At 42.9% G+C, this 14,199-nt stretch overlaps 2 protein-coding genes across 3 annotated transcripts in view; one reads left to right on the plus strand and one right to left on the minus strand.

Annotated features, from left to right (window-relative positions):
• The window catches only part of DNASE2B (deoxyribonuclease 2 beta), a 35,205-nt gene that overhangs the window by 8,484 nt on the left and 12,522 nt on the right, over window positions 1-14,199 (plus strand). Inside the window, exon 1 of one of the 2 annotated variants that reach the window (XM_064663927.1) lies at window positions 11,168-11,300. The exons of the other annotated variant lie outside the window; for it this stretch is intronic. The gene's annotated coding sequence lies outside the window, so the exon portion shown is untranslated. Of the gene's footprint in view, window positions 1-11,167; window positions 11,301-14,199 lie in introns of those variants that run through there. 2 annotated transcript variants of the gene reach the window in all.
• On the minus strand, window positions 4,245-12,579 carry LOC135418510 (uricase-like). Its single transcript, XM_064663940.1, has 7 exons — window positions 12,247-12,579; window positions 11,406-11,522; window positions 11,202-11,280; window positions 7,907-8,093; window positions 7,318-7,441; window positions 6,848-6,931; window positions 4,245-5,895 (listed from the first exon to the last, which is right to left on the minus strand). The coding sequence occupies exons 1-7, from the start codon at window positions 12,577-12,579 to the stop codon at window positions 5,758-5,760; spliced, it is 1,062 nt and encodes a 353-aa protein (XP_064520010.1). The 3' UTR covers window positions 4,245-5,757.

Raw genomic sequence — 14,199 nt, forward strand, 5'->3', positions numbered from 1 at the left:
GCTGATACCGAGCATGACAATGGTCTTTGCTTTCACACCGAACCACAATTCCGAGAGTGCCCTCCTTCTCCTGGAGGCATCTTTAAGGAGCAAAGCAGCAGTGAGCTACCCTGCCCTGCTGCTGCCAGTCAGCACAAAAACAGAGCCATGCTGCAGCCAAGGGCCTCCTGCTCCCTGTCCTTCCTCTTACCCTTTGTATAATACCAGCAGTGCATATCTATCACAATCTCTCATGCACTTTTAAAAATTATTTGAAAGCATTACAGTATGCTTTTTCTGATATAACGGTTGTGAAATATATATTGGTATTGTTCATTAGCTCTAGTCACTCTCCTCTCAAGCTGTAAATACACAATGCATGGCATACTCTCTTTGCATCCAAACACAGTGCCAAGTGCCACATGTAGAGCACATATAAGGCAACGGTCAGCAAAGTATGGGGTCTGTGGCTGTGCCTGTCCACCCAGATCACTTTCTCAACCCAGAGAAAATTGTTCTATGTGCTGCTGTCTCCCATCCCTGCATGTTATTTGTTCTCATGTGCTGCACTTTATCAATTTGTAGAAAATTCTTTGCTCCCATAATTATAGGACAAGATTTGGCATCTGTAATGAAGGGAGCAGCCACCTGTGGATCACTCCTGGTTAGAAATGGCCCAGGCAAAACATCTCATTAGGCCCTCGCTCTCAGTGATTACTTGGTAAATGACCCTTCCCTCTTTTCAATACTTTTTCCTACATGTTCAGATTCTATCCAATCCTTTCACTCTTCTTCCTTTTAAAAATCAGCATTTAATTGATCTGTTTTCTTCAACACTTCTCTTTCTACTGTCACATTTAAGTTAGAATCACAGTTAATTTAAAATCAGAGAGTCATAATTTCTGTGAGTCTGGGGGGAGCTACAAAATGAGTTCTCATTTTTTAATGGCAGTGTTGTCTAAAATTTGAAAGCTGAGTCCGAGTAGGACCAGAAAAACATTACCTCTCTTTGTCTCTATTCTGGTTCTTTGCTTCCAAGTCAGAACAGTAGTGCCTTCCCTTCCAGGAATGGTTTTTGGCCCAAAAGTCATGTGGGAAATTAAATGACTAACTGTGCATGTGAACAGTGTAACCATCACTGGCTCAGTAAGCAGCAGGATGAGTGGAGCGGGATAGGGAAGGATCTGCTCTACCCTTTCCTTCAGGGACAGTTTACACAGGCAGTGGGTTGGCGTCTGCTTCATCTAATGAGATGACTTGGGGCTTGATGTCAGCCAAGAGAGCTCGTCCATATCCCACTCCATCCCACCCACGAGCTCCATACACCTTCACCTCTGTGTTGCTCAGTTTTGACAACAGCTTCCCCAGAGGAGGTGCAAGGACAGTGGCTGTCATTAGCCCATTGGCAGCCTGCAAGGGCAGCTTCTGTTGGGAGAATGGGCAGACTGATTTAATAAATAACTTTCATTCCTGTTGGGAAAATCTGTCTTCTTTTTAATACGATAATGTAACAAGGTCATTAAATTATTTTTTGTTTAGCCTCTATAATTAGGGAATGATTTAGTGATGTTATTTGGATCCCAGATGTATATGCAACTCTCAGAATAGCATTGGTTGGTAGTCACTGTAAATTTGGGGAATACAGCTGTAACCTCAAACACCTGGAGAGCCCAAGGGGAGCACCTTGAAGACTGTAACTGGTCCTTGGTCTCCATGTGAGAGTTTCATTGCTGCTGGAGGCTGCTGGTGAGTACTGGAGACAACTGTTGTATTTACATGCTGCACTCGTGAGCATATTTGTTAAAGGAGCAGTCAGCTGTTAGAACTGCTGTATCATCAGCTGATCTGCTGAAAAGGCAACAGCAAATGTCTTGGCATTGGCAGGCTTGCACTCATTTCAAGATGTTCTCTTCCCCTTTTGGGATGATTGCTGTAATCCAGCTGCCCCTCTATAAACACTCTGCAGTACTTGCCATGTTGAGGATGCCTCTGACTTTGTAGCAGCTAAATAGTATCAAAAAAGGGAGGGAATGCTCATCATTTGCACCAGTCTCTGATTCAAGAGTAGTGTGGCTTTGTCTTGTCCTGGTGGATGGCAGTAGGTGGAAGGAAGTAGAAAATGTGGTACTTCCAGCTGAGTTTGTTCCCAAGCTGGTGGTGAAACCACAGCAAGAGAAGTGTGGAAGTGGGTGTGGTCTAGCAACCCTGTTTCACAAGGATACTCTTAACTCCCTCCTCCGGTATAAATACCACTTGCTGGTTTGCCTGGGCTTTCCTACCTGGAAATATGTGTGTCTAAAAGATTTGAAAACGTTGCAGGTGTACAATGCTATTAAAACTCGAACTCTTGTCTTTTTCAGGCAGCTGTCAATGTTAATGGGGGAATTCATGCCTAATGCCACCCTTGAGAAGTGGCAGAAGCCCCTTGCAGTACTCAGGCTCTCTTGTTTTGGTTGTTACATTTCCCTCTGCACCAAAGGTTTCTCTACTCCCTTATTTATTTGAGTCCCTCCGGTATTGTTTGGTTTGGATTTTTGGTTTAGTAAGAACTAACCCCAGCTCCTGTTTTTTATTATTTGGTTGCCATTGCTCAGGTGTACATCAGCTGATCTAGTGTCATTTATGCATGTATTTTATATGGGAGTGGGGGGTGTGTGCAAGCACTCAGGTATGTATGTTGTCTTTCTCAGTCTGCTATGAATGGTAAGGTTCAATCTCTGAATTGGAAAACTGTTTATATTATAGCTGAGATGTGAGTTGACATTTTTGATCCTATAGCTGGAGACATTTAATAGGTGTCTTTTCTAGATACAGCTGTGCATTTCTTAGCTGTTGTTTGTGTACAGATAGTGGAATTCTAAATTCAGAAGTATTTATATTGAAAGTTCTAGCCAGAAACAGGTTTTTGGTTCCTTTAACTAGCTCAGTTCAACTTCGAATCAGAATTATGTACTCCTGATAAAAGCAAGATTAAATTTTAAAAAGAAAAAGACAACTTTAAAGAAGGAAAGAAAAAGTAGCTGGAATAGTTAATAAAAACTGACAGTTTTAAATGTATGTTGGAAAGCAGGTAGCCTGAATATATAGAGAATAATGCAGTCAGGGAAGATAGAGCACTGGTGCTGACCCTGACAGTGACATTTGCTCTTGTTTTAGATACTGGCTGACGAGTTTACCTGGTGCATTTTGTCTGTGTGACGTTGGTTGTGCACAGAGCAGGATCAGCAGCTGAGGAGGGCTGTGGTCGAACTGTCAGAATTGAACAGAAACAGGATGTGGAAGAATTGGATGCTAAAATGATAATATGCTTGTGTGTGTGAAAAACCCTGTTTCTTGGTAGGACATTTCAGGCCCTATAACCTATTGGGATGTAACCCAGGGCCAGTAAGGTTCATGTTATCAGTAAGAAGTTGTATTTTAAATAGCAGTTTTACAATCTGCTAGCTGCTGCTCATTTGCATCAAGTGTGATTTCATCGGCAAAGCATCGCAGCTGCTTCTGAGTAAAACACAGTAAGCAACTTGACTTGCTCCTCTGTACAGGAACTGAAAAAAAATCTGTCTAACTGAAATTAGTGCAAGTCCATTGTGGAGACTGAATCTGATGCAGCCTGTGGGAATTTGGTCAAATTTCAGGCCCAAGTAAGTCCGTCTGAGTCCCATTTCCAATGATTTATGCCACTGCTATCTGAATCTAATTGCCATATGGAAAATTTGGGTTGCTTCTGATTGCCCAAGTCCTTTCTTTAGAAGCTGCCCACGTAAGTGACTCAGGTTTGCAAAGCTGGATGGAGCTGTGCCGAGATGCTTTTAAGGACTTACTGATGTCTGCGTGTCTGTGGAGGTTCATACAAACCACACTGAATGAGTGTACGTGTGGGCTTGTTGCCACAGGAGAGTCTCACTAAACAACTGGTTGCTGCTTTGTGTCCTCATTCTGCCATGAACGTTAGTCCACCACTACCTTACAGGCCCACAAATGAAGCACAAAGAGTATGAAGGAAGCCTTCTGCCTAATGCAATAAATTTCTCATAAAGTAGAAAGGAAGTAGGTTGTGCAGATCTGCCTTGTTTTGAAGGGAGGTAAACGCTGGAATGTTCAGTAAGATTATTTTTCATGTATTGTTCCATCTGTCGGTAGTGAACTGTCATTTGGAACAAAACTGGTCTCTTTTTGAAGTAAAATTGGCTGAATTAAAATATTTCTTTTACTTACCATGTTTACATTTATATATAGTAGTAAATGGTAAAGAGTCAAAAGCTAGTTTGTTTTTTGATGTTGCTCTTTATTCGCCCATAAAAGATACATTAATAAATTACAAGCACCTAGAAATGGCAGAAGTAGCGAGACGTAAGCCCACAAGTGCAATACAACACAATCTAACAAGGTAAGCAAGAATGTCTGCAGCAAAAGCTAGAAGTGTAGTAAATAAAGCTTTCAGAATTGGCTAGTGACCAGAGAACATCATATCTGGGACAGTTTCACTCTGTGGTGTCATTTATCCTGTTGTTTTTCAGGAGATACCTCAGGCTGCTGAACAGTGTCTTCCCTTTGCCTCTCTTATGTCCTGCTCACCCAGGCAAGTTTCTATCTTGCAAAGCACCTCAGAATGTCACACAGTGCAGGACCTCTCTCTCATACTTGGTACCTGTGAACTTAATAATTGTACCCAGAGGAATGCTGCAGGTCTGCCAAACTCCAGAGGCACAAAGGCAACTGAATTGCAGTTTTTAGAAGTTGCTTTGGGCACTTCCCATTGGACTTGTATACTGTCACATGGAGTCTGTGAAAATGGTGCTCGGAGAGAGTGGGAGCAGTGGTCAGACACTGTTAGAAGCAGAGCGAGATTGCTGTTGCAAATGTGCCAGCCCAGTTTGCAAGATGAGAACTGTTGACTGTATAGTTTTATCTCTATGTTCAAAGCCATCACCTGGGGTAACTAAAGTAACATAAGCGTTGTCTGCCTGGCTGGCTTTCTGCCTACCCCTCCTCAAAATAATAGGGTTACTTGGGTTGACTCCTGCCTGCTCAGAAGTCATGATAAGATTATTAGACTAAGGAAAATTATTTAATTAAGCCTACAGAGATAGCCCAAACCCTCAAACACCTCAGCGATCAATATAGAAGTAGTTATATAGTAACTTTATGATCTGATGAGCAGCAGCAGCATGCATGCAGTCAGAATTCATGCAGAGAAAGTAGTCAACAGCTGTTAAATATTCACAACACAAAGGAGATATGAGAGATACTTTTTTTTCCTGTTTTTCATTTCCTATGCAAAGAAATCCATGTCTGACTGATTCCCTGTTCAGTCACTGGGTCAGAACCTCAGCTCTGTAGGTCGGTGTGGCATCAAGGGGTTATGACAGGTTATGTTGATGAAACAGCAGATCTTGTGCCTGTATATTCATTTTACTGAAGAAATATTAATAAATAGAATATACAGAGTTTCTGATTTTACATGTCAAAAAATATTGCAGTTATCAAATTATTTGTTTCGTTAAGAGGTCTGGGAATAGCTGGTTTAAAAATTAATTGGCTATAATGTTTTCAGCTGGGATTTTCCAAAGAGTGTAGGGGATTTCAATCTGCAAATCACACTGAAATTCAGGAACAGACTTTGATTTCCGAATTTCTGAGGGTTCTTCATAAATCCCATCCTCAGGAGTTCATAGAGGGAAAAGTAGTCAGCAATGGAAGAGGCCAATAAGGAGTAAATATTGATAGGAAAGCTGTGCTGTTAAGTTTATCAGGAAGGTGTGAGCATAGCCAAGAGGTTTAGTTTCCCTGGGCAGCTGCCAGTCCAAACTGACATTTCCTCTCATCTTTCAGCACATGGCCTTGTGCTTCAAAAAACTTCTTCCTGCCAAGAGTGCAAGCACAGGAGCCATAAGGAGCTTCCACAGGAATCAAAACCTGAGGGGAATGAGCACAAACACATGGGTTACTTTTGAGATAAATTCACCTGCCAGGCCCTTTCCTTCTCTTACGAACATCAATGGTGGATGTTGATGTTATAACAAGTAGAGGTGGACCTATAACGTCCACCTGAAAGAAGGCAAGGATGGGAGAGGATGGAAGCAGTATCCCAAGACTTTGGAGGGAGACTAGAGCATAAACAGACTATAGACTGTCAATGCAAAATGGAATAGCTCTGTTTCTCTCTCACAGGAGGATAATGTAACAGACCTTCAGCTGGACCTGGCTGGCAGCCACAGCAGCTGTGGAGGGAGGAGCAAATACATCTCATCTCCTACATCTCTCACCCTCTGCCTCATCCCAAGCTTGCACCTTGTCTGTGTTGGACCAACCTGCCTTAGCTCCTAATGGCTACAGAAACATCCCTTCACTGCTCCCTTAGAGTGCTGGTGCTCTGTCACCCGGAGCCAGCCTGTGGCCTCGCTGACCTACTCGTAACCCGCTGCACCAAGGATGCTCCCTGGCCTCAGTGGTGGTGCCAGTGGAGCAGAAAGAAGAGCCACAGTGGGCTGGCTTTTCACACTGCCTGGCAATGGGAAAGGATGCCATGGTGCATTTTGCTTGGTTAAAACTGCGCAGGTTGACATTATAACGAAAGTCAAATTCATTGGAGAAAACGGAATTGATTTTTCAGAGAGAGTCTCTGTTACAGATCCTTTTGATGTCCAAAGCATTCCACTGTGCTCCTTTAGCTTTTATCAACAATGCAAGAAGGCAATTAATTATTCTTTCGTAAACTGTAAACCTTAGAGGTAGGGTGGAGCTTTTACTGGGGCTGGGTGAGAAAGTTTGCTCCCTCTAGCTCTGCTGTGTACGGAACTGCTGCTATGCTTTAAGGCTGAGTACTTCTGAAGAGTGCAGGCAAGTTATATTTGAAGCATTTACTTACTTCTTTGTCATTGGTCAAGCCTAGATTCTTCATGTCTAGGACATTATAGAAAGTGTTGTTCAAGACCACTTCTATGACCTGTACCTGAAACCATGAAAACGGATGAGACAGTGAATTAGGGCACCTCTTCAGTAACAGCCTGGCAGGCTTTTCACTTGCTGTAGAAAAAGAACAATGCAGCCCTCCCAGTACAGGTGACTAAATGTAATCTAGTGAACATGTGTCGTGTAGGACACCTTTCACTTTTACTCAAGTGCTGCCAAGCACTGGGTGATATTCTCCCCTGTTGTGTTCACACCTGGGAAGCAGCATAGGAACTTCCCAGTGTGTTCATGTTTTTTCTGACCATCTGGCTGTATCACCAGTTTTCAGTCTGACAGAGGAAATAATAGTCTCATGTTTGTTTCTCACTCATCCAATTAACATTCACTATTGTTTAACTAAAACATCATAAGGAGGAAAGAAGATACCTGTGACACTTTGGAAAGGACAAGCATCTGGATAGAGTTGACAGTTTTCTGATATGAGGGTGAATATTCCCCACAGTCAGGTGGTCCGGAAAAGGCTTCAAGGATACATTCACGGATTTTGTTCCTAGAGGTAACACAGGTTCTTACAAAACTTTGTATCAGCTCTCTCTGTTTAGATCCAAAATGTTTTACTGTGAGGTGGGGTTTTTGTATTTTTTGTGTCTTTGTGGAGGAATGATTTATTTGTCCTGTCACCTCCAAATTCTTCCCAGGTCTCCCCCACCAGCTCTAGAATTCACAAGCAGGTTTTGCTAAAAGTATTTTAAAAAATCATTATTTTATTCTCCAGATGTGTTCTGTACTGAACACTGAACCATTCATTTAAATCCTGTCCACTGAGGCAGCATCAGAGAGAGGAGTACCCCCAAGACATGCCTCTCACTCCTTGTAACGAGCTTAGTGCCACCACTGAGACCTGCAAGTGGCTGGTGCACAGCAGATGCAGATCTAGCCCTTACACCTGCTGTATTGTATAGAGGGATTTGTGGCCATAGATTAGGTAATCAGTATTACTTGGTAAGACATATACCATATGCAGTCAAAGTCAAAATCCTTGCATTCGCCATATGACCACTTGCAGAAGAGCTCTCCACATAGAATCCTGTCATGCCTTTCAGGAAGTGTGGTGTGTTCATTCTTATAGAAGCCTTCAAATCCAGACTGTGTCGTCTTCATAAGTTTCAGGTCTTTAATTCCAGCAAAGACGACCAGAGGACCTGTGATCCAAAATTACAAGACAATAGGAGCTCATTTTCAGGCAGAGAGAAAAAAAACTCTGGGTGATACTTGCAGTGACAGCTCCAAAGCCAGAAAGCAGATAATAATTTTCTGCACACTGATGTTAGCAGAATGGTAAGAAGCAAGACAAAAACTACTGAAGTCAGAGCTCAGTCCAGAAAATGGAGAATCCCACCAATTGACCTGCACTTAAGGAGAGCTTTTGTATCTCACCTGCTTGGAACTGGGACATGCATTGGGTTGGCTCCCACTGATGTCAGTTAGGAATGACTGATTTCTCTAAAGGGAAATGAAATAGGCTACTAGTGCTGTGGTGTACAGGAGAGGTATGGTGCCCCTTTTCTAACAACAGATGAGTGCAAAAACAATCTGTGTAAAGGCGGAGCCTCAGTCAGAAATTTGCTTTACATAGCCATCCTGTTGGGAGTTTTGCATCCCTGAAAATGAGAGGTCAAGGAGCCAGTGCAAATCCCTGCAGGTCAGCTAATGAGCAGGAACTGGCATCGATACAGATGCCACCCACAGATTCAAACTGACAGTGACTTTGCTCTTAGCCACTACTTATAAATGTGCTGTTGTGGATCACTGCTGCATGAGTGCATTACCATCTCCTAAAGATCAAACAGTTGTGTCCTGAATGTTTTCTCCTGACACACCTTCTGAATGGAGGCTAAAAATTATATGCAGTCAGTCATTTAGAGCACACCAAACTGATAACTGAAAATTTCACCAGAACTGCCAAAAAGCAGATTCAGAAAGTAGAAACTTCATGGCATGCAGGCTCATCTCATTCAGGGCCTGCACAGACAGCCAGTGGCTGAAGCCCAAGCTGCTGTTTCTGTACTGCTCTTGGTGCTCGCACTAGCTAGTAATCCTGGAATACATCTCGTGCATAGTAATCCTGCCTTGGACTGGGAAGACTGACAAATTTTATCTTTAAACCATGTCTTTGCAGGAATTTATACTGGAAACAATTCCACTGTAGTAGACGTTTCTCAACTGCATGATTGTTTAGAGATTTGGGTTTTTTTAAACTGCTCCGTAACTGGATATTATTGAAACTGCGTCTTATGTTTCTTTTATCTATTCTTTCTTGTTTACATTCCTTATTGGTTTTGAATGAGTCTATGGAGGTATAGCTGTAATTTTGCCTATATTGCCCAGTTATTTACCAAAGCCTTAAAAAGATGTATAGAAGAGACTGTCCTTGGACAGGATATTCTGGGGTTTGTTCAGATCTTGATTAATTTGTTGCTTGGGTATAAGATTGTGATACACGGGTATTAATGTAGTGCAGATTCTATCAGTGAAACTGGAGATACATTTATCCTATAGTCAAATACATAGCCTTGTTTGAAAGAGCTCCTTGCAACAAAAGACTGAAAGGCTGTGCAGCAATCAGCCTGGAGCTCACTCTGAAGGATGTAACACCTAGGCAGAGTTTCCAAGGTGAACAGCCCACGTTGTGCTTTCAGTATGTTTTGTGCTTGTGCTGTCTTCAGTTGTCAAATGTTGACTCTCTTACTTTTGATGTTTTCAGTTTCCAAAACACTCTGAGCCTTTTATCAGCTGATATAATGGCAAAAAATAAGTCTATTAAGTCTCACTAGGTTGTTTTTTTTTTTTTTTCATGATGAGAAAAGTGTTAAAAGATAGGATTAACTGAGAACTGAACTCCTGTGTCTGGCTGATAGGTGCATAGGAGGATGCTAAATATAGAGAACATTCTCTTAGAAAAAAAATAAAAGTGATTCAAATATCTTCTCTTTGGTTATTGTTCACCTAGGCAGGGAATCCTAAAGAAACAGCTAAAGGGCTGCATGAAGGGAAATCTAAGAAGGAAAAGTGGTTTCTTCAGTAAGCCTTAAAGGCTTTTTGTTTGTGTAGAATCTGAATTGCAGAATTTCATGCTGAGTTTTCAAGATGATGAAAAACGTAATTGAATTTACATTAAGAGCAGCAGCTTTTCAAGAAAGCATAAACTCTTTTTCTTTCTTTTTTCTTTTCTTTCTTTTTTTTTTTTTTTTTTAGTTCAGATTTATTTCTTAACATTTTCCAGACACCAAAGTCAATACTATTGAGGATGCCAGAAGTACAGCAGTAGTTAATGTTACTGGTAGCATTAAAAGAGATGAGGCCAAGAGGCACTGGAGACTTGTGTTTTTCCTCCTTCCCTCCTTCATTTTGGAACACAGGGACAGTGCTCAAATGCGCCTTTCAAAACTTGTGCCCTGTCTGCAGCTGAAAGTGGTCTTGCCACTGGTTGTAGGATGGGAGATAGTTCTAAGTTACGATAGTGCAGTTGAGATAGGTACCAAACTAGTGCCTAAAACCTCTAAACCTATTGTGTGAAATGATGTAGTGGTCTCAGCTCAGTTCCCAGGAGTCTGAGAGATGGGTTAAATGAAACACCATCACAGTGAGACTGAACTTACGTTCTTGTCATGAGCCATAGCAAGTAAAGATAATTTTTACACTTCCTTTGGAATGCAAATTTATGGACAAAACAGTTGAGCTTGAAAGCTTATGTCTTTTAAGTATCACGAAAATCTAGTGTTTTCATGTGAAAAATTGTTTGCATGTAGACCTGAGTGCTCATGATGTTCAAGCTGGCCTGGCTTGCAGCAATGGAACTGCAGCTGTCTTGGCAATAAAATTAGAGCACGTTGACAGGGGTTTGAAAATAACTGCAAACTATAGGCAGTTGGCCTGCAGCAGTGGGGCATAGAGTAATGATAATAGGGGGACTGCAGAATATACCATAGGGTAAAAAAGTAAGCAGCCTGTTCTTGGAAGGCTATTAAGTCCAGTCTCAGTATAAAACAGTTCTGCTGGATGTGCTGTTGTAAGCATTCTGTGTTTGGAATGTACATACGATTGTGAGCTACATTAGTTCTTCAGCCGTGTCTCAGAGATCAAGAACTGCAAAATAGACTCTAGAAGCATCCTTTGTTTTAGACCTGTGGAGCGTTTGGGCTGTGCTGTAAGCCCTGTAATGCCTGTAGCTCTCTCTAAAGCCATCTTCGTCTCTCATTGGCAGAAATATTTACTGAGAAGTAGGGGAAGTTGCCAGGTTTTTTTCTCACCATTTCGGCACTGCTCAGCTTCACAAAAGCGGATCCCATCAGGAACACATATGAATGAGTGGATGTGAGGAACACCATTCTGCAATTTAGAGCAGACATGTAAGTAAAAGTGCCATAAATACTATCTTAACTGGGAAACAGGAGCTAAGAGAGTGAGGAATGGCTACAGCAAAAACAAACAGAATGTATTGGTATTTTAGATACCTCGTGCAGACGTTGCCATGGTACTTCTTGAACGTAGCTTTTGACGTACACCACTTGACAAAATGTTGTCATGAAGTGATTGCAGATATCTATAGCAAATTGTTCTAAACTCGGGATCTAAGAGAGCAAACAGCATTATTAGAAAGAAGCAATTACCTCATGTACAAAACTAGATTTTTCTGGTTGCTGTAAATATTTGAGAGGAATCAATGTAGTTAAAAACACAGATTTCTCTTATTCCTGGCTTGGTGCACTGTGCCCAGTCATTTGACCAGCTTGCAGCACACGCTGCAAATAGCAGCTCCAGTTGCATCAAAAACCTCCTGTTCTGTGGTACAGTGAGCTGCAATCCTTGGACTGAAATTAACTGCTAGCCTTACGCTTTGAGGATATAATGCTGAAATAATTATTTCAGTATAGTGAACAGTAATTATTCTGATTAAGTTTTACGTGGTAGAGATGGGGTTTCATTACAGAGACAGACAATTAGCGCTACAGATTGTCATTATGATAGATGCAATTGGTGAAGTAAGAGCACAGTTAGAAGAATTAAGAGGAGTCTCACATGCTTTGAGACCTGTTTAAAAATGCTATATAGGAATAATGAAGTATTATGTGCTAAAAATTAAAAAAAAAAAGATGGATCTTATATGAAAAAATTACAAAAATAATGTTAATTGTGAGGCAAAAAGGAGTCTGCAGCGGAGGAGAACTTGTCTCTCATATCGCTGAAGACGACTTCAGTGCTGATCTGACATGCCAATTAAAATTAAAAGTATAATGAACACTTCCAAATGAAGTCATAAGAAACAGCAAGGCTAGTTAAAAAATAAAAAAATACCCCATTTTTTTTGGCCAACACAAGGACAATATTCTTTATGGTGTCTGTAGGTATCACAAGAGAGTTGTTTCCTTCCAGGTACTCCTGAGGAGAAGTCAGACGGAGATGTGTGCACACTTCCACTTCTTTAACGAAATGCTTCTTCCCCTCTCTATGCAGGCGAAGGAATTTAATTGTGTTTTTGCCATATTCACAGTTGAGGACTTCTACATCCTTGATCTGCAGAGAAAATACACGGCAGTAGAAGCCTGAGTTATGCTCAGTCAATGAAACATAAACAATGTTTATGGCCTTTATTTCTGTGGTTACCTGTGATAATGAGAATATTTCCATTATAAATCTCAAAGTCCTGATGGGAAGAAAAAATGCTTTAGGAGACCATTATTACATCAGTAGCAGCTGTGACAAAATTTTAATATATTCTTGGGGCGAGATAGAACAGGAGTAACAGTGAACTAGTCTCTCATTTGTCATCTTTGAATTAGTTCTGACTGTAGACCTTCTTGAATCTCCCTTCCGTCACCTCTCTCTGAACCCAGTGTCCCAGTGCGCTCTGTCACCTCAGGTACAGCCATGCAGAGGGCAGGGAGCATTCACACCTGCACCCTCCATGGGCACCCCACCTGCCAGGCTGGGCTGCCTCTCTCTAGAGACAGCTCCCGATTTTCCCTGCCACCAAGAACAGACTTTCCCCACCTCCTACTCCTCTGGCTGCTGGCTCTCCCTGAGCCCTCTCTGTTTTCAGCCGAAGCTGCAAAATGCAGTCAGTGTCCTGCATGGCAGAGCCCCTGGAAGCGGCAGAGCCCAGCAGGCACTGCACATCTGCAGGGACAGCTCTGCACATCCCCAGGGACAGCTCTGCACATCCCCAGGGAGAGCTCTGCACACCCCCAGGGACAGCTCTGCACATCCCCAGGGACAGCTCTGCACACCCCCAGGGACAGCTCTGCACACCCCCAGGGACAGCTCTGCACATCCCCAGGGAGAGCTCTGCACACCCCCAGGGACAGCTCTGCACACCCCCAGGGACAGCACTGCACATCCCCAGGGACAGCTCTGCACATCCCCAGGGACAGCTCTGCACATCCCCAGGGACAGCACTGCACATCCCCAGGGACAGCTCTGCACATCCCCAGGGACAGCACTGCACATCCCCAGGGACAGCTCTGCACATCCCCAAGGACAGCACTGCACACCCCCAGGGACAGCACTGCACATCCCCAAGGACAGCACTGCACATCCCCAGGGACAGCTCTGCACATCCCCAGGGACAGCTCTGCACATCCCCAGGGACAGCACTGCACATCCCCAGGGACAGCTCTGCACATCCCCAAGGACAGCACTGCACATCCCCAGGGACAGCTCTGCACATCCCCAAGGACAGCACTGCACACCCCCAGGGACAGCTCTGCACATCCCCAGGGAGAGCTCTGCACACCCCCAGGGCTGTCCCTGTCCTGGGCACGGGGTTGTGGGGACCTGCTGCTCCCAGGCCAAGTGGAAGCGATGAGTGTCAAACCAGTTCTGTGAGAGGTGGGAAGGTTGCTTCATAAGCAGGCAGAAATCATAAAAAAAAAAGGAAACAGCTGTCGTGTTCTTGGCATGTTGTGTGTTTTATTACCTGTCTGTGCACATTGCAATTCCCAAGAGCAGGGACAAAAGACACTGAGCTGAGCTGGTTGAAAGTGTTTTCCCACAACTGTGTCACGGTTCTGATCTCCCGCAAAAAGAATCATAAGTGAATGTGAGTAGCAAAATTCAGTTCTTGATCCACAACTCCAAAATCCTGGCTACCTGGTATCATTGGTTTTGTTTGTGTTAAGCCCTGTTATAAAATTTTATCCTGCTTCTGTCAAACACACCCCATTTACCCATCTCTTACAGTGTTGGAGAGGCTGTATTCACAAGGTGACAAAATACTGCAAAGGTTGTATTTCTTTTATGCCACAATAG

The sequence above is a fragment of the Pseudopipra pipra genome, chromosome 9, assembly GCF_036250125.1.
Source record: "Pseudopipra pipra isolate bDixPip1 chromosome 9, bDixPip1.hap1, whole genome shotgun sequence".
NCBI lineage: Eukaryota > Metazoa > Chordata > Aves > Passeriformes > Pipridae > Pseudopipra > Pseudopipra pipra.